The sequence below is a fragment of the Bubalus bubalis genome, chromosome 2 (genome assembly GCF_019923935.1).
Source record: "Bubalus bubalis isolate 160015118507 breed Murrah chromosome 2, NDDB_SH_1, whole genome shotgun sequence".
Lineage (NCBI taxonomy): Eukaryota > Metazoa > Chordata > Mammalia > Artiodactyla > Bovidae > Bubalus > Bubalus bubalis.
The window spans coordinates 94,328,824-94,350,487 of NC_059158.1; the positions used below are offsets into that span (position 1 = coordinate 94,328,824).

Below are 21,664 nucleotides of genomic sequence, written 5' to 3' on the forward strand. Positions count from 1 at the left end.
GAAAGATTGAAGGCAGGAGACGGGGACTATGGAGAATGAGATGGCTGGATGGCATCAGTGACTCAATGGACATGGGTTTGTCTAAAATCCGGGAGTTGGTGATGAACAGGGAGGCCTGGCGTGCTGTGGTTCATGGGGTCACAAACAGTCGGACACGGCTGAGCAACTGAACTAAACTGAACACAATTAACAGCTTTGGCATAGTCAATAAAGCAGACATAGATGTTTTTCTGGAACTCTCTTGCTTTTTTGATGATCTAACAGATGTTGTCAATCTGATCTCTGGTTCCTCTGCCTTTTGTAAAGCCAGCTTAAACATTTAAAAGTTCATGGTTCATGTACTGTTGAAGCCTGACTTGGAGAATTTTGAGCATTACTTTGCTAGTGTTTGAGATCAAATTTTATGAGAAAATGAAAGATAAAAGACAAAGTTTGGACTCTATGTGGAAGGAGTAACAATAAAAATATGTTTGCCATGATAATACAGTTGTTTCAAGATTCTTAATCATCTACCTATACTGGATAGTCTATTATGAAAACAGAATCTGCCACACTGATCATGTATTAATTGTTTTATTCATTCAACAGTTATTAATTGAGCATATACAATGTGCAGCTGTCTTTGCCTCAACACAGCCCTTTAGTGCCCATGATTTCCAATGGGTAGAGATAAAAATGTGTCCATTTCCATTTTATTGATGGACTATTTGGTAATAAGCTTTGTCCTTCATTTTCTATTCAATCAACTCTAATCTTTATGAAATTGAAAATTAGAGCTTGCCCTCAAAAGATAAGTATTGTCTTACTGAGGTATTTCTCTTTACTTTGTATATTTTATCTCCTCCTGATAGCACAGTATTTATATGCTGAGATTTCATTCTAAAATAAGAGTGATTCTTACCTTCCTATCTCCAGCTCGGACACAAATCAAGCCTTCAAATTGTGTGTTGAGTGAATTGGCTCATCTTATTTCACACTAATAAGTAAAGATATGAGTATTTACTTCTTCAAACTGTTTTGAACTTGACTTTACAAAACAGAAAACTTTATTGTTTTTACCAATTAATTTTCAGAATGAAGAATTTAAATGACTTAATATTCAATTGGTTTTAATTGCCATCTAATTTAAATGGTTTTAATTAATGAATAAAACTTTAGTGGCCGAAAACATCTTAGTGTTATCTTGCACATGTAGTAAGCAACACTGCATTCTCCTTCTGAACTCCATCTCATGCTAAACACATCTTTCCTTCTCCAGAAACCTTCAACAGTTTCCCATTTCCTAGAGAAGAGAATTAAAATTCATTTCCCCAGCACTTAAAGTCCTTTAAAATCTCTCTTTATCTTAACTTTCAACCTAAAATCTGTAAATCCTCTTTATGTCTGATTCTTCCCCAATCAACCAACTCACTGATTTCTTATATCCTCATTTTGAGGAAGCCAATAGCCTTCTCCTGATAATTTATTTCCCCTGATACCCACTCCCTCCCAATTTACACATGTCCACATAATTAATATACTTTGGGGCCTCTCACAGCAATTTACTTGGTATCTCTCTTATAGCAGTTACCATTTCCTACTTTGTAATGTAGTTATTTATGTACATGCCATGTCTCCAGTAGACTGTGTGATTCTTCAAGACAGATGTTCTATTTGATTAAGCTTTGTATATTTCATAGTTCCTACACCAGTACTTTTAACAAATAAATGAATGAAAGATTATCTCAATCATTCTTGTTAAAATTTTGAGAAAAAATAGTGCTTCACTACTGTTCACAACTTTTAATCGTTCTTTGTAAGACCTAAGAGGCTTGGCTCCAAAGGAAACTGCTAAGGAAAACTGCAACCTAAATTAATAAGTATACTGTAACAACTCAACAAATGCAAAATTGCTAAAGTCTGAAAGCCTACCTTTCAGACAGGTAAGTTTGCCAGCATACTATTCTCCTAAGTTATAATTAAATAAGACATATTATTACCCAAGGTCAGTGGCCACCTCCTTCTTTGTCCTCCAGAAATATTCCAATATTTGTAATTACTTTATAAATAGTATGTAAATGATATGATCATTTTGCCTTAAAGAGGTCTAGGCACTTGAGTCAGGGACACAGCATAACATTGTGGTTTAAAATCTGAGCTCAAAAGTCTGACAAAGTAGGCTGAGAGCCCTTTCTTCCTACTTGTCAGTTTTGTGACCTTGGGGAAATTAACTAACCCTTTCATATCTCAGGCTTATATATAAATGAGAGCAACAATCATATTTACACTCAGTGCACCTGTGAGAACTAAATGAAACAGTATATGCAAAGTAGCTGCCACAGTAAACCTCACAATTGTTCATTATTACAATGTATTTTTCTTCTTGACACTGATGTGTCTGTCTGGATTATAGAAGGGATCAGAGTGAATTGTGAATAAAACCATGGAAGGCAAAAGCAAACATCAAAGGTCAAAATTTTATAAAGTCTATTAATTTTTGAATACTATTTATAAACTCAATTGAAAATTACCTGGGACATATATATGTCCTATTCCAAGTTGACTGAGCCTGTATGTCCTACCTTTTGTATACTATAAATATTATCACCTGAAAGTCCCAGTAGTCATCAAAATTTATTCAGGACAATTCCAATACATTGTAATCACTTACACTCTTCTACCCTCCCCCATTAAAGGTGAAGCCATGTTTTTAAAAAACAAGAAAAAAGTGATGTTAGTTTTAACACTTTAATTCACTACTTTTCAGTTTCCTCTCACACCTACACAGAGAATTCTCCCTTAAAGCACTAAAGATTAATCAAACAAGGTCAACAAGCATTTTCCATTTAGTAAATGAGTACAAGGCAAGATGTTAGTGTTATGAAGAGATCACTTAGAAAGAAACAAAAGAGGGAATTCCCTGGTGGTCCAGTGATTAGAATTAGGTGCTTTCATTGCCAGGGCTGGGGTTCCATTCCTGGTCCAACAACTAAGATCCTGCAAGGCTACCTGTATCCCCAGATTTATGAGAAGAGACCAGGGAGTCTCCCAGGTAGAGCTAAAGGGAAACATGGAGGGATGGAATTAAGATTGCAGTCAACAATTCCATTAATTTTCTTGATTCTCCCCAATTCAGAGCAGCAGCAAGGAGGTCTTGGGGGACACAAGGGCATGAAAGTAACTTTGCAAAACCTTAAAATGCCAGATATGGCAATATTGTTTCATAAATGATCTGAAACAAGAAGGGTACCTAGGAAATATTTTCCTGACTGTGATTTATATATACTACTAGCCAGGGAGATTTGGTCAAGTCTAGGATGCCTCTGAGAGCGAAGACAAAACCCTCAACTCAAATTTTCAGACTCTGTGCTCCATATTGGTATCTGAGTGAAAGCATGGCACTTGAATTCCAATGAAAACTGGCATTAAGTGATAACAAAGTCCTTTACTGAACTTATACTACAATAACCAAATTCTGTTCTATTGGTTGTTAAAATTCTGGCACTTCCTCTTGACCACACTGTGAAACAATAGAAGATACAGGCATTGGTCTCTACCACCAATTCCTGGCTCAGAGTTACTCTAACCCTTATAATTTCCTAAGTTATACACTAGAAGCATCTGATATTTGGTCTTTGATCCTGGTTCCTGATATGAAGCCCCTAGATCTCTTGGAATTTCCCGGGTAATAGGAGCATCTTTTGTTCAAATGAGATGATTCAGTTTGGGCTCCTGGATAGCTCTGAGATGGGGCTTGTCATCAGAAAGACCAAGGCATGATTAGACACTTGAAACATTCAGTTCCACCTCCCATTTTCCAAGAAGGAGAGACAGGCTGGAGACTGAGCTGATACTGAACATATCTATATGATGGAACCTCCATAAGAATCTGAGAAGTATGGGATTCAGAGAGTTCCTACGATGTTCAACACATCTTCATGACAGGAAGGTCACATATCCCAATTCCAAGGACACAGAAGCTCCTGCACTTGGTGCCTTTCTGGACCTCGACCTGCAAAAGTCTTCATCTGGCTTTATTATAACTTTTATAATAAGCTGGTGAATGTAAATAAGCGTTTCCCTAAGTTCTGGGAGGCATTCTAGCAAATTATCAAACTCAATGGATGTACCAATTTATAGCTGGTTGGTGAGAAGTACTGAGGACGAGATGGGATCTTAAATTGGTGTCTGAAGTGGTGGCAGCCTTGTGGGACTGAGTCCTTAACTTGTGGGGTCTGATGCTCAGTCAAGGTAGACAGTGTCAGACTTGTAGAACACCAAGTCGGTGTTGCAGAGAATTGTTTGGGGAAAAGTCAACATGTCTGGTGTTAGAAATATTGTGCACATGAGTAAAAGAAAAACATGGAAGTGATTTCCTTATACACTCACTCTGCCTCGTAAAAGAAGAAAAATGTCGCCACATTTTTTGTGTGATAATTAAGCTAACACATATGCATAATTTAGAATAATCATAGTTTAGACTTATTTTTATTATTGTTGGCTAATATACTTACCTTTGTTTATATACCAGCAACAAGTCTTTCTTAAATATTCTTTCATCTCCCTTTTTTTGAAGGTAAGTTTTATTTCATTTCCTAAGTATGTGTAATATGTTCAATATTCAGGATCAGGTAAAGAATGGGAGGTTCCTTCCTTTCTTGAATATCATAATTTTATATCCCTTTGTCCTCTGTGATGAGAAGGCTGTCCTGGGGTTGCTAAGCGGCTCTCTCCCCATGTCACTTCCACATCACCACTTCTTCTAGCAGACAATACATTTTCCATGGACTGAACAAAATAGTTCATTTTCCATACTTTTATTGAGAAAAAATAGCTAGAAACATAATCTTTCATTTGGAAATGAGCATGTAAACCAGGGCTTCCCCGGTGGCTCAGATGGTAAAGAATCTGCCTGCAAAGCAGGAGACCAGGTTCAATCTCTGGGTTGGGAAGATCTTCTGGAAAAGGAAATGGCAACCCACTCCAGTATTCTTGCCTGGAGAATCCCATGGACAGAGGAGCCTGGCAGGCTCCACGGGGTCACAAAGAGTCAGATACAACTGAAGAACATGTTTTCGTGAATGAAAACCATGATTCATATTCATTTCATTTTACACCTGGTGACTGAGGCCCAGAGAGACAAATTAACTTGCCTAAGGACATGGGCTCTTAGTGAAGGAGCTAGAAGACAGAGACCATGCAGACTGGCCACGTAACCTCAAATTTTCCCAAAGCATTTGTAGGTGTACTGCAGCAACATTGGTCTTTTAAATATCTACTCTCTCAAATAGCTATTCTAACTCTTCCAACTCTGGAGCAGCATCACTTAGTATTCCACACCAGTTAGGAGTCAGAAATATCCTTCAGTGCATTTTAGCTCTAGGTAGCCCCAGAGTGGCATAAAAGAGTTATACTTCCCTAACAAGAAATTATGTCACCCAAAGGTACTCCTTTAGAAAATAGGAAAAGGATTCATGGCCCTGTAGCTAAAATTAGAACAAGTCTTTGTGCTCCCAGGAAGTCCCTCAAAATAATCATTTTTATAGCATCACTCAATATTTGATATATAAAATGACAGTGCTGACTCAGAAGCAAAGATTGAATTCTATTCCATATACTCCATTTAATAAGGAAGAAAAAGAATGTAATCCACCTTAGGAAAAAAAAATGATGGTTTTAAGTCTGGTATTTAGAGTTTATTAATGTAGTCAACTTCCTACTGAACAATTCCATTCAGTTGCCTGACACATGTCTCAACCTCAGCACATACAAAATAGACTCAGTAGCTACCTCAACTCCTCCTACATCTCACCTATCAAGAAACTGGATCAAATAATGTCCTGCAAGAAACTTGAAATGTGTCCTTGACATTTCCATCTCCTCCACCCACCGGAGTCTGTCAAGCACCCAGGTCTCTTAATCCTGTATCTCAAATACCTCTTTATTTCACCCACTTCTGTCACATCTCCCTGGCACTACTGTGCTCTAAGCAGGCCTTACTTCCCACACAGAACTCATGGAAGGCCACCACCACTGCCTACCCCACCTCCCTGTACAGTTGTCTATTCCCTGGTCTAGTCCACACATGAACTTTCCACAACACAGAGCTAATCATGTCTGCAGTATTCTAAGCTCAGTCAGTGGCTTCCTCTTTCTTTCAAATCCATTCAATGGTTTTTATTCACTCACTTTAGTTGTCTATATTACAGACACATCAAACCCACATCCAAAACACACCTCGGACCCTAGGAATGCCCCATATACAGTCAAAATACTCCCACCTCATGCACCTGTTGCCCCGACACATGACAATCAACATCCGACAATCTTCTGATCACAGTTAACTTTACTTGCTTTATATGAAGTCTTGATGCATCTCTATACAGTTCTAAGTATGCATCTGGAAAACTAAGTTGATTTTAACTTATCAAACTGTACCATGCTGTATATCATCTCTGAAAGATATAACTTCTATACTTAATTTACTATTGTATTATCATGATTAATTCATATTGGTGCAAATTGCTATAGTTCATTCATTTTGACTAAAATATATTATTCTCTTACATTCCATACATCTATTCATTCATCAGATTTTGCATTAACTGGCCTATAGATTATTTTCAACTTTTATTGTTATGAACAGTAGCACTGTAAGATATTTGCTTATGTCGAAAGATTTTTATAAGTATATGACTATGGATTCTGGTTCATTCATGAATTTTCAGATATTGGCAGCAATGTCAAACCATTATCTGAAGTTACTATTAAAAGATGTGAAGATACATCACCTCTAACAATTGGTATTAGCAGCCTTTTTAATTTTTGCCAGTTGAATGTATGTATCATTGTAGTCTTGATCTGCATTTCCCTCTCACAATCAATGTTCAGTATTTTATCATAACTTTATTTTTTGTTATATGTGTTTCTTTTTTTCCTAGAAATGTGTATTTATGCTTATTTCCTGCCCATTTTTTTCCTGTTGGACTATGTGGTCTTTCCTTACTATTAATAGGAGTTATTTATATATATTTGACAATAATCTTTCAGCTACATGTTCTTTGAACATCTTCTACAGTTTGTAATCTCTTTTTACTTTCTTTAAGATATATGCAAGTGAACCAACTTCCTGAATTTTAATATAGTCAACTTTATCAATAGTATCTTTTATGGTCAATGATGTTGTATAGTATTTCAGAATTGTTCCTTAATTCAGAGTCCTAAAAATGCCTATTTTATTTTCTTCTAAAAGTAAAGTCTTCTTGTGACACTAATACTTCCAAAGTGTATCTTGGTTTATGACATGAGTGAAGCATCCAGTTTCATCTATTTTCCATGCATATTACCACGATTTTCACTGTATTTACTGAAGAGCTCTTCTCTCCCCTACTGATTTGCAGTGCTTCCTCTGTCACATATTGAATGTTCCAAACATGTGAGTGTACTTCTAGGGTCTCTATTCTGTTCCTCCAGGCATTGGGCCACCCTTTGTGCAAATACTACAGTCCTGATTACTCAAATTTTGTAAGATCTCTGTATTTTTTCCCTTCAGAAGTATCTTGGGTATTCCATTATCTTTATAATTCCATAAAAATTAGTGTTTTCTTCTTTAACTATTTACTTTCTACTTTTATCTTTTAGACCTCAGTTTAAGCACCACAGTCTTTTAAGAAGTTTTAGCTAGTAGCCGAGATCCATTTCTAATACCTTAGATGCTCTACTCAGAGCATTGTTCTTCCTCATCCTAATACTCTCTGTGCTTTGTAATCATTTCTAAATTACATTTTTACTGAAAAAGACAGAGAGAGAAAGAAATTTTTAGTATTAACTATGTGCTGGGAAAGACTCTTGAGGGTCCATGGAGGGCAAGGAAATCAAGCCAGTCGATCCTAAAGGAAATCAACCCTGAATACTCATTGGAAGGACTGATGCTGAAGTTTTAATACTTTGGCCACCTGATGCAAAGAGCCAACTTGTTGGAAAAGACCCTGATGCTGGGAAAGACTGAAGGCAAAGAAGATGAGGGCAGCAGAGGATGAGATGGTTAGATAGCATCACTGACTCAATGGACATAAATTTGAGCAAACTCTGGGGGATAGAGGAGGACAGAGGAGTCTGGCATGCTACAGTCCATGAGGTCACAAAGAGTCAGACATGACTTAGTGACGGAACTACAACAACAACAACAACAAATAAGCTGCATGATAACAGTGACCTTGTTTCCCTTGTATCTCCAGGTCTTAGCTCATAGTCCATAATTTTTCTTGAAGAGTTACTTCCTTTTGGGGGGCTATACCCAGAATAACTGCCCCGTGCTGTGGACCTGACTCAGCCTGGACAGCAGAGTCTGGTGGAGTCTCATTCAGACCTTTAATGACTTTCACAATGTTTAGCAGACACTGATAAAGGGTCAGCATGAGCTACCACTCCACTGAGAGGCTTAGCACATCATCATGTTTAATTCTCAAGGCAGCTCTGTGAAATAAGATTTATTGACTTTACGGTTCTCATCTTAAATGGAACACCAAGATTTTGTTAAGGAATTTGCTAAAAGTCACACAGCTATTAATAATTCACAGGGGAGGACTTGAGGACCAGGTTAATCAATAAAGCTGGGTTTTTAACCATGGGGTGATCTATCTTGTTATGCCCCCTATGAAGTCTGAGGTGCTGATACTCGGGATTGCTTCTTGTTTTTTGCCCATTACCAGACTATGTTCTTCTTTTTTATAACTGAGATATAATTGACACACAACTTTGTGTAAGTTTAACATGTACAACACTTAACTTGAGAAGCACTTAAATAATTAATGATTTGGTAAATGAATGAACGTATCTCAAAAATTAATTCAGAGTGTTTGCTAATATTGGGTATTTACAAGTGGTTTAAAATTTAGAACTAGAAGACATCTTAGAAACTACCTAGTCCAAAGCCTTTATTTTAATAATGCAGACAAAAACGTCCAGAAATATCAACATTTTTGGTCAAAAAATCCTGTTTTTAACATATCTAGAACCTGAAAATTCCAGCCAAGTGCACTTTGTACAATATCATCTACATGTAAATAAAATATTTTAAATACACAGTATGAGTTCCCAAATAAAGTAATATTCTGAAATAATGAGTAACAATAGAAGATGAAATTAAAACTATAAAGCCTAATTTTCACATTTTCAAGACAAATATTAATGTATAACATTAAAGAAGTATTAAAAGTAAAGAGAATATAGTTTAATTTTACATTTTAAGTACAAGGAAAAATTACTATTTCTGCCTTGCATCATCAAATTTTACATTTTGAGATTTGAAACTGAACATTAAGAACTTAAATCAGCAAAACTGCTCTTTAGGTACTTCCAGAAAAGGCTGTCATAATTTTGCTGAATCAGATCATAAAATTTTTTGTGACCAATCTAGATGTCTCCATTCAACAAATGACCAAGTGATCATACTAAACTGATGTGATCCATCAAATCACATTTCCACTTTCAGCCAAGCAGCAGCTCAACCAGTTCTAACAAAGAAGCAGAGAAGGCTGATTTATTCTGTGATTTTAACCAAAGATCAGCAAATCAATCCCCATGCTCATTTATCAAAAACTGATGGACTCATAAAGTTTTCCTCTTTGAATAATTCTAATAAAAGAGCATAAAAAATGTATATAAACTAAATGGGTCTAGGCTCAGTCACTTTCATATTACTTTCTCTCAATTTTTGTGCTAGTCAGAAACTCTACTGAAAGAATTAGACTCATTTTGAAAAGAAGATAATCATAATTTCTCCAGCTGGACCAGAGTATAATTACAAAGTAAACTAAAGATGTCCAACAAAATCACTCAACAAAAAATTAATTTTTAGAAATGTTTTTCTGAATTTTCCTACTTATACAGTCAGATAGTATCAGTGAAATTCTCTTTCTTAGAATATTTTGATTAATGAATAACCTCAAAAATATCTATATATTAGAAGCAGAATACATTCATTAAATGAATGGAAACCTCAAGTCAGTAAATTCGATTCACTTTTCCAAAAGGTACAAATATATCAACTGGGCTTCAAAGTTTACCTTTTGTCATGCTTATAAAGAAAACTTTTGCTAAGTAAGGAATTAATATAAACTAGATTTTAAGAAAAAAGTGTTAAAAAATGTTAAGAAAAAAATTAAAGGAGAATAAAATTATCTACTTCTGCTTCATTGACTACACTAAAGGCTTTGACTATGTGCATAACAAACTGTGGAAAATTAAGGAGGCAGGAAAACCAGACCACTTTATCTGTCTCCTGAGAAACCTATATGCAGGTCAAGAAGCAACAGTTAAAACTGGACATGGAACAATGGAGTGGTTCAAAACTGGGAAAGGAGTACATCAAAGCTGTATATTTTTACCCTGACAATTTAACCTAAATACAGAGTACATCATGTGAAGGGGTTTCCCAGGTGGCTCAGTGGTAAAGAATCCACCTGCCAATGCAGGAGTTGTAGGTCCAATCACCAGTTTGGGAAGATCCCCTGGAGAAGGAAACGGCAACCCATTCCAGTCTTGCAACTTTTTTCTTATAGTACTCTTACTTCCCTAATGGTTCAGATGGTAAAGAATCTGCCCGCAATGCAGGAGATCTGGACTTGATCCCTGGATTGGGAAGATCCTCCGAAGAAGGAAAAGGTAATCCACTCCATTACTCTTGCCTGGAGAATCCCATGGACAAAGGAGCCTGGCAGGCTATAGTCCATGGGATCGCAAAGTGCTGGACTCGACTAAATGACTAACAATTTCATTTTCACAATTTTCACATCATGTAATATGCCAGCACAGATGACTCACAAGCTGGAATCAAGATGGAAGAATATCTACAATCTCAGATATGCAGATGACACCACCTTAATGGCAGAAAGTGAAGAGGAACTAAAAAGCCTCTTAATGAAGGTGAAATAGAGTGATAAAGCTGGCTTAAAACTCAATATTCAAAAAATGAAGATTATGGCAACCAGTCCTATTACTTCATGGCTAAAAGATGGGGAAAAATTGGAAACAGTGGCAGATTTTATTTTTGTGGGCTCCAAAATCACTGTAGACGGTGACTACAGCCAGGAAATGAAAAGATGCTTGCTCCTTGGAAGAAATTCTATGACAAACCTAGACAGTGTATTAAAAAGCAGAGACATCACTTTGCCAATAAAGGTCTGTAGAGTCAAAGCTATGGTTTTTCTAGTAGTCATATACGGATGTAAGAGTTGAACCATAAAGAAGGCTGAGTGTCCAAGAATTGATGCTTTTGAACTGTGGTACTGGAGGAAATTCTTGAGAGTCCCTTGGACAGCAAGGAGATCAAAGGTGTCAGTCCTAAAGAAAATCAATCCTGAATATTCATTGGAAGAACTGATGTTGAAGCTGAGGCTCCAAAACTTTGGCCAACTGATAGGAAGAGCCAACTCATTGGAAAAGAGCCTGATGTTGCAAAAGACGTAGGGCAAGAGGAGAAAGGGGCAACAGAGGATGAGATGGTTGGATGGCTTCACTTACTCAATGAACATGAGTTTGAGCAAACTCAGGGGGATAGTGAAGGACAGGGAAGCTTGGTATGCTGCAGTTCATGGGGTTGTAAAGAGTCAAACATGACTTAGCAACTGAATAAAACAATAACTAAAACTAATTTCAAGCATGCTCAAGTACTTTAGAAGCACTCATTCACTAGGAATATTTCAGAAATAAATTAATGACATTTAAGCCAAAAGAAAACATAGAAAAATTACAAGAAATATCTTTAGGAAATGAATCACTATATTTAATAAATCACCATTTATATACATTATTATGTTTCTTCAGCATTCATGCTTATCTAGTCACTGACACTGGTTCCTTAAGAGGGAATATTGAGTGAAAATGAGTTTTTAATACATTTAAAATTATCTTTTGCCTTTAAGATAGGGTGGCAAGCTGATAGCCCACAAGTTAAATCTAGCCACCAACATGTTTTGCTTTTTAAAAAGTGTCCTTCTTTTATTGCTTTTGGAAGTTTTGAGGGCTGTAATGTAGTCTCATTTTGCTACTTTCCTCACCATCTCACTTCAGTAGTTTTCCTTTTTTACATTATGTTCTTGATCTCTAAAGGCTTATGCTTCTGAAAGCCTAAATTTAAAATTCTGTCCAATTTTAATGCTCACTACAGTCACAAAATGTTGGAATTATTAGAATTGGAAGTACTTTAGAGGTGAGGTAATTCCTCATTTCTTCCAACAAAACACTTGAGGCCAAGAAAAGTAAAGTAGCTTTCCCATGGTAGCTTTCCCATGGCTAAATGTACATCAACAGTCCTGCCAAATAAGTCAATAAACTGAACTCTTATTTTGAAATGTCATGTTTTATCATGAGTCACCACCATTCTTATCTGCATAAAAGAAACGTCTGCTTCATAAGTACTTACCCCTGAGTGCAGGTAGCAGGGACCTCTCCTTCTTGTCATCACATTTGTTACATTCACTGAAGTACAGGAGTAAGAAGACATCAACGAGAACCCACATCAGTGAAGTGGCTAGAACCACCTTGCAGTACACAAACCTCCTCATGTCTTCCCTTGATTTCTAGTTAACACAGAGATCAAAGACAGACACGGCTGTGACAAATCCAAGCCACAGAGGTGAACTCCCGGATAAAAGCAGGATGCATCCCACTGTATTTGGGGAAAAAAAAGGAAGAAGAAAAAATAATTGTCTCACAGTTTATTTTGCATAAATGTGATATAACACGAAACATATGACTATTTAATGCTTTCATATATATCAGCATTTGGCCTTCAAGTTCAGAATTAAAAGTCCAAATAAATGAGAGTTGTAAGCAAGCCAAGGGGCTTAAATTGAAACAATTAATCCTAGATCTGCCACTATTTTGCTGGGCCCCTGGGAACCACTTGCTTTCTTCATGTTGTATTGCCTTTTGCTTAAAGTTCTATCACCATATTCTGCAAAGCACTAGGTTATAAAATAGTGCAGCTCTGAATTTACCATGAATCAGCACTTGTAAGGAGCCAATTTTGCTGAACTAGAATCATCCTTAGTTATTATATATTGCAATGGCTAAGAGCTGGTCTTTACACAGATAGACCTGGACTTATTCACTTCCTACATAGGGGAGACTTTGTAAACCTCAGTTTTCTCATCTATAAAATGAAACTAACAGTGTCAAAAATAAAGATTTGCTATGAGGACCAAAAATTATAATGCTTGTAAACCTTATTGCAGAATACAGTCATTAGTATTAAGACATCTTAAAAAATATTTGACAAAAAGGCAATTAATTGAAATGTCATCAGTTATTTATCCTTAAAAACCCATCTGATCTGCATAGAAAATAACCACTACAGATATGCATTTGAGAATGGTTAGCACACATTCATAAAATTATCAGTGAATAATACATTAAATGTAAAGTGATTTAAAAGAAAATAACCAGAGCAAGAATTCTAAAGGCATAACAAAGACATGTGTGCAATTATTAAGAGATACTTAAAATAAGTGTGGAATTAATAACATATACTTATTTGTTTTATTTATACTATATAGAACAATAATAACTACCTTGTTATTTCTATCTATAGAATAATTATATCAACACAAAAATAGTCTCATATCATTGGCCACATTAAAATAATAGAAACTGAAACATAAATTTATTTATGTGAATAAGATAAGTAACAATTTTGACAGATATTTGAGGAGAACAGCTATTAAATACAAAGATACTTGGACTATCTCAGAAATGCTTGTCTCAAAATAAAAACATCAAAGTACAATTTGCTGAGGCAGAAGTTGTTTAAATTAATGGCAGCTGACCTTGCATCATAAAGCAACACAAATGCTATTGTCCATCACAATCTGATCAGAGTAGGAACAATTCAAAGCTTACATAAGGTTACAATTTAAAAAATTAGTATAACAGAGCCTACTTTCAACATCTACATAAAATTTACATTTATTCAACAAATATTTTTTAAAAATAGAACATATACAAACCTAAGGAATGCATGATATTTGACACTGGTTGTTTTTCTTGAAAAACAGCATGTTAATTATTTTGTTTCATTTTAACTTCATTTTTCTGTAAAAATTACAAGTAAACATTGGAACTCAGCCTCTAAACCTGACAACAAGGAAAGGATTCCCACATATATATTTCCTGTTACTTTATGTATATGTCACTGAATATGAGATTTGAAATAATTCAACCTATTTAATTTTCTGTCTTTCTTTGGACATAAGATGGAGCAGGTTCCTTTAGTTTATTGTAGGAAAAGAGCCCTGTGTAAAAGTATATTTACACTGATGGTAGCTAAATGCCCATTCCCAGAATTAGAAGGAAAACCTTAAAATAAAACATCCCATACTACAAAACTCTATATGTTATATAAGATCTATGTATTATAAGATCTTTTATATAAAGATCTATAATAAAAGACATAAAAAGAACCATGACTGGCTGTCATAAAATGGAATTATGAATTTAAGTAAACATTTTGCCTCTCTGCGCTTCATTTTCTTTACTTATATTTCCTTCCCCATCTACCTCACAAAATTGTGATACTTAAGCAAGATAAAGTATGAGAACATTTTTTTTAAAGAAATATAAAGAATATTATAATACAAAATGTGAAATCACTTAATATTAAATATTAAAATGTCTAAGATAAGTCATTTCCTACTAAGAGCCTAATAGTTCAGGTTATTGAGAATTTAATTTAAACTTTAACCATAATAGAGAGTGAAAATCACATCTTATTATCACTTCAAGCATTATTCAAATTATTGTAATTTCATACATGCTAGGTCTATATATCAAGATATTAACACTGAGAAAACTCTAACTTTACTATATTATGTGATAAAACTAAGTTGCTCTTTAAATATTTTAATTTATGAAACAATGTTTCCTTATATATCAGATCAGAACAGATCAGATCAGATCATTCGCTCAGTCATGTCCGACTCTTTGCGACCCCATGAATCGCAGCACGCCTGGCCTGCCTGTCCATCACCAACTCCCGGAGTTCACCCAGACTCACGTCCATCGAGTCGGTGATGCCATCCAGCCATCTCATCCTCTGTCGTCCCCTTCTCCTCCTGCCCCCAATCCCTCCCAGCATCAGAGTCTTTTCCAATGAGTCAACTCTTCACATGAGGTGGCCAAAGTACTAGAGTTTAAGCTTTAGCATCATTCCTTCCAAAGAAATCCCAGGGCTGATCTCCTTCAGAATGGACTGGTTGGATCTTCTTACAGTCCAAGGGACTCTCAAGAGTCTTCTCCAACACCACAGGTCAAAAGCATCAATTCTTTGGCACTCAGCCTTCTTCACAGTCCAACTCTCATATCCATACATGACCACAGGAAAAACCATAGCCTTGACTAGACAAACCTTTGTTGGCAAAGTAATGTCTCTGCTTTTGAATATGCTATCTAGGTTGGTCATAACTTTCCTTCCAAGGAGTAAGCGTCTTTTAATTTCATGGCTGCAGTCACCATCTGCAGTGATTTTGGAGCCCCAAAAAAATAAAGTCTGACACTGTTTCCACTGTTTCCCCATCTATTTCCCATGAAGTGATGGGACCAGATGCCATGATCTTTGTTTTCTGAATGTTGAGTTTTAAGCCAAATTTTTCACTCTTTTTCACTTTCATCAAGAGGCTTCTTAGTTCCTCTACACTTTCTGCCATAAGGGTGGTGTCATCTGCATATCTGAGGTTATTCATATTTCTCCCGGCAATCTTGATTCCAGCTTGGGCTAACACTAACCAACATAAGCACAATTGGTGTCCCAAGTTTATCTAAGAGAATCAGCATCTGTATTACAGTTCTATTCCAGTAAGACCCTATTTATTTACAAACACTACTCTGTTTCTCAAGCCAAATCCAAGTTCTGGCTTGCCAAATCAATGTGGAACATGGCTAACATTGCATCAACTACAGGCTCTTCTATCCTTTTCTAATTGTTTCAAAGTTTTGAACACAGTATTCCCCTCTTTAAAATATTTCTCTAGATAGGAAAAAAATCAGGAGTTAGAGAGCTATCAAGTATCATCTTGCTAATCATATTGTTTTTCCTTTTTTTTTTCTTGTCCACTAAATAATGGTATTAGCCATAGACTTTGAGATATTACAGAATTTTTATTTGAAAACATACACCAATTTTACTATTCTATAAAAAAGGATTTCAAATATAAAAAAAAATAAGATCTAAGTAATGCTTAGAAGTTTGGTAAGTATGTTTTTAAAATAAGAAAGACTTTTTTTTTTTTTTTAATTATAAGGTTATCACTTACCTGGGTTGGGGTGGGTGTCTACTTCAGTTGCTGTTAGATACATTTTTATCTCTAGTCAAATGTTTTCTTTTGTAGAAAACTACATAATTGCTGCAAATATATTCAATCTATCTTATGAGGTTCCCAAAGGATGAATGAAGCTCATGGAAAACTTTTGGCAGTGCTTCGAGAACATTCTGACTACCAACACACTTTAAATGTTTTAAGTAGTTAGGCAGGAACTTCTGGGAGCTGATGACTGGACAATTATGCATTTTGGTTTAATGACTAAAAATTATAGTGAGTAAGCTTTGAAAAAATTACCCTGAATTAATTGCAGTTCTTATTGACAAAAAGACTGGTCTTCACATAAATGAAAATCTAAAATTCAGGTGGACTAGGGGAACCTACCTATAGCCTAAATCAAACAGTGCACTGTAAAAAAAACACTGTAAACCATAAAAACCATGCCACAAGGAAAGATACAGTAAGAGACAAAGAAACAGCCAATGATAATGTTAAATGAATGCCTTATATGGAAAAATAGTGGGAAAAAAATGAGAAAAATGCCCTCACTTGCCTTTAAAGAAACTTCACATATTCATAACATAAAATTTGACTATTAGTAGGAAACCAAGCATAAGACCTGCTGAGTTATGATGCCATAATCTGAATCTGAGTTCCACACTCACTTATTGTATAGCTTAATTCAAGTTACCTAAATGTTCTATGCCTTTTTATATTCACTAAATATGAACAGTAGTTGTTTACTCAGTCATATCTTACTTTTCATAGACCCCATGGACTGCATTCCAGACTCCTCTGTCCATGGGATTTCCCAGGCAAGAGTGCTGGAGTGGGTTGCCATTTCCTTCTACAGGGATCTTCCCAACCTAGGGATCAAACCCACATCTCTTGCAATGCAGGCAGATTCTTTACCACTGAGCCACTGGGGAAGCCCCAAAATATAGCTGAGAAATGTATTATGGTCATCTGAATAACCAAATGTATATTTCTTATAGCTACCTCATAAGGCTCTGAGTATCTTATTAGTTACTACATACAAAGTTCTTATAATGGTACCTGACACATAGGAGGAGTTCAATATATAGTAGTAATAGCAATTGTTAATAGTAATAACAGTACTTGAGGCACAGTAGTGCCTCTTGAGAAACCTGTATGCAGGCCAGGAAGCAACAGTTAGAACTGTACATGGAACAACAGACTGGTTCCAAATAGGAAAAGGAGTACATCAAGGCTGTACATTGTTACCCTGCTTATTTAACTTATATGCAGAGTACATCATGAGAAACGCTGGGCTGGAAGAAGCACAAGCTGGAATCAAGATTGATGGGAGAAATATCAACAACCTCAGATATGCAGATGACACCACTCTTATGGCAGAAAGTGAAAAAGAACTAAAGAGCCTCTTGATGAAAGTGAAAGTGGAGAGTGATAAAGTTGACTTAAAGCTCAACATTCAGAAAATGAAGATCATGTCATCTGGTCCCATCACTTCGTGGCAAATAGATGGGGAAACAGTGGAAACAGTGTCAGACTTTATTTTGGGGAGCTCCAAAATCACTGCAGATGGTGATTGCAGCCATGAAATTAAAAGACGTTTATTCCTTGGAAGGAAAGTTATGACCAACCTAGACATCATATTGAAAAGCAGAGACATTACTTTGCTAACAAAGGTCCATCTAGTCAAGGCTATGGTTTTTCCGGTAGTCATGTATGGATGTGAGAGTTGGACTGTAAAGAAAGCTGAGCACTGAAGAATTGATGCTTTTGAACTGTGGGGTTGGAGAAGACTCTTGAGAGTCCCTTGGACTGCAAGGAGATCCAACCAGTCCATCCTAAAGGAGATCAGTCCTGGGTGTTCACTGGAAGGACTGATGTTGAAGCTGAAACTCTAATCCTTCAGCCACCTGATGCGAAGAGCTGACTCATTTGAAAAGACCCTGATGCTGGGAAAGATTGAGGGCAGGAGGAGACAGGGACTATGGAGGATGAGATGGTTGGATGGCATCATGGACTCAATGGACATGAGTTTGGGTGAACTCTGGGAGTTGGTGATGGACAGGGAGGCCTAGCGTGCTGTGATTCATGGGGTTGCGATGGGTTGGACATGACGGAGCGACTGAACTGAACTGAACAGTAATAGTTACTGTCATCATGAATAGCATTGAAAGAACAATAAAAAATGAATGAGCATTCTCTTCCCTAATCCTTAGAGAAGCAGTGTACATTCAGTATGTGTGTGTTCAGGAGGTCAGGAGTCAGGATGAGTAGCACAGATATGTTCAGTATTTACAAATATATTAATATTTATATTATATTGAAATATATTTAAGAACTGAGCGCCGAAGAATTGATGCTTTTGAACTGTGGTGTTGGAGAAGATTCTTGAGAGTCCCTTGGGCTGCAAGGAGATCCAACCAGTCCATTCTGAAGGAGATCAGCCCTGGGATTTCTTTGGAGGGAATGATGCTAAAGCTGAAACTCCAGTACTTTGGCCACCTCATGCAAAGAGTTGACTCATTGGAAAAGACTCTGATGCTGGGAGGGATTGGGGGCAGAAGGAGAAGGGGACGACAGAGGATGAGATGGCTGGATGGCATCACTGACTCGATGGACGTGAATCTGAGTGAACTCCAGGAGTTGGTGATGGACAGGGAGGCCTGGTGTGCTGTGATTCATGGGTTCGTGAAGAGTCGGACACGACTGAGCGACTGAACTGAACTGAAATATATTTTATATTTACTTATTAGACATATATTTAACAGATGTAGTTGCTGATGGAATATGAGTTACACAGGATTTTACAGTTGTTAAAACTCATTGAACTGTACACTTAGGATCTGTGCATCTCTCTATGTAAATTATATTTCATTTTTTAAATGTGAAACCAAAATGTTTATGTCCCTATTGCATGATTCCTTGATTTACTCAAAATTTTATTAAGTAAAGAAATTATAGTCCAACTGCATCAGATACTACCTTTCTGATCTCATTTCCTACCGTTGTTCTCCATACCAGTCACTTGGGTCTCATGGCTTATTCCTCACACATACCAATGACTATCTTGCCCCGGGGCTGTGCATATGCTGTGTTCTCTATCCACTGATACAGTCGTGGCTTCCTGCTCTAACTTCCTTCAAATCTTACTTTCTAGTCAAATCACGGAGAGCTTTCCTATCAACCCATAAAGAGCACACAATTTAATCACTCCATATTTCCTTAGCTCACTTGATTTTACTCTTGGTACCTATTAATACTCTCCTAACATATTTTTTAAATGTATTTTTGAAAATGTTTGTTTATCATTTGTCTCTTTTTCTTAAATAATTAACTCTATGAAAACCAGATTACACATTTTACATATGCCCTCTCTCACCTCAAAAATATATTTAAATTTTAAAACTCCAGCATTGTTGTTATGTGTGGAATTGTGTGCCTCCCTCCTCAAGAAGATTCATATGTGAAGTCTTAACCCCCAGTATTTTAGAATGTGACTATATTGGAGGATAGATCCTTTGGAAAGGTAATTAAGTTAAAATAAGGTCATACAAAGGAGCCCTCATCCAATATGACTGGTATCCATATGAGAAGACGTTATTAGGACACAAACACAGAAAAAGGCCATGTGAAGACAGAGAAGGCAACCATCTGCACACCACAGAGAGAGGCTTTATAATGAAACTAACTCTACTGACACACTGATTTGGACTTCTGAAATCTGTTGGAAAATAAATTTCTGTTGTTTAAGTCACCCAGTCTGTCATACTTTGTTATGGCAGCCTTAGCATACCAATACACTGGTTAAATTTAACTTTCCCCTACACCACTCCTACATGCAAACAGATGAACATGACTAGAAAGAAACCCCAAAAATATGCTGCCTGTTCTCATTTTAAATCTATGAACTCATACTGGACTTGCAGTGCCTCAGAGGCACCCTGCAAAAGCTCTAGTCAAATCAATCTCCATTCCTCAGATAACTTTGCCCCTTGTTTGCCTTTAGACTGCCATCTCCACTCTATTTCCTCTCAGCTCATCATTACATGTGTACATTTAGCAAGAAGATACAAACAATCAGAAGAGGATTTTGCTTAATGCCACGTTGAGTGCATTAACTTGCTAGTTCCTATGACTGCCACCCCTAAATCTGCAAGTCTGAGTGTGATGATGTATGAACTATCTTTTAAGGAGTATAACATCCTCTGATCCCATACATTCATGGGCTTTACTGATACACTTGTCTCTTCTGCCTCAGTTTTTCCTCCTTGAATAAGTCATTTCTATCAATACAAAGATGCTATGTGAATAATCATCTTAAACTAATTTGACCCCACATCTCTTTTCATCTATGCTTCCAGTTCTCTGCTCATCTTGAATGCAAAACTCCTGGAAAGAACTATGTATAATCATTGCCTATACACCCCATATCTTTGTCCTTCCATTCTATTTTAAACCCAACAGTCTTTAGCTCCCACCATTATGTGGAAGACTTATCTGAGACAGTCATGGCCATCCAATGGTCAGTTCTCAGTCATTATCTTACGTAAGTCCTAAGCAGGTTTTGACATAACTTAGCCAAAATACTTTGTACTATTTTCTGACAGCTCTTTTTTTCACACCCCTATTTGACCTTGCAGCAAATTCTGTTGGCTCTATCTACACTCCAGTATTCTTACCTGAAGAATTCCACAGACAGGGGTTGCAAAGAGTTGGACACATGACTGAGCCACTAACACTTTCACTTTCTACCTATAGATTTAACCTACACAATCACCAACTTGATATACTGCTTTAACTTAAAAAAAAAAAAAAAAACTGCTTTATTGGGATAGAATTCACATACTATTCAGTCCAATCCACACATTCAAAATGTACAGTGCAATGGCTTGTAGTATAGTCACAGAGTTGTGCATCCATTGCCACAATCAACTTTAGAACACTTCCATTTCCTCGAGAGAAAACAACTCCTCTTTACTGTAACCCTCCAATCCTCCCATTGCCCCTAGGTCTAGGTTACCACTAACTGAGTATCTATCTCTATAGGTTTGCCTATTATGAACACTCCACATAAATAAAGTCATATAATATGCTGTCCTCTGTTACTGTCTTCTTCAGTTAGTATAATGTTTTCAAGATTTTATCCGTGCTGTGGTACATCCCAGTATTTTACTTCTTTTTCTCGACAAATAATATCCATTGCATGAATATATCAGGTTTTATTTATCAGTTGATCCACATTTGGGTTAATTCCACTTTTTGGCTACCATGAATAATTTGGTGATGAACATTCATGTACAAATTTTGATATATGGACATATGTGTTTATGGACATATGTGTTTCTTGAGTATATACGTAAGAGTGGGATCAATTT

At 36.4% G+C, this 21,664-nt stretch overlaps 1 protein-coding gene across 3 annotated transcripts in view; it reads right to left on the reverse strand.

Moving 5' to 3' along the window:
- The window catches only part of GALNT13 (polypeptide N-acetylgalactosaminyltransferase 13), a 962,305-nt gene that overhangs the window by 579,226 nt on the left and 361,415 nt on the right, over positions 1–21,664 (reverse strand). For all 3 annotated transcript variants that reach the window (XM_044935208.2, XM_044935203.2, XM_045164100.1), the window contains one exon: positions 12,404–12,649. In XM_044935208.2, coding sequence (XP_044791143.2) covers positions 12,404–12,545 — 142 coding nt within the window. In that variant the 5' untranslated portion in view covers positions 12,546–12,649. The remainder of the gene's footprint in view (positions 1–12,403; positions 12,650–21,664) is intronic.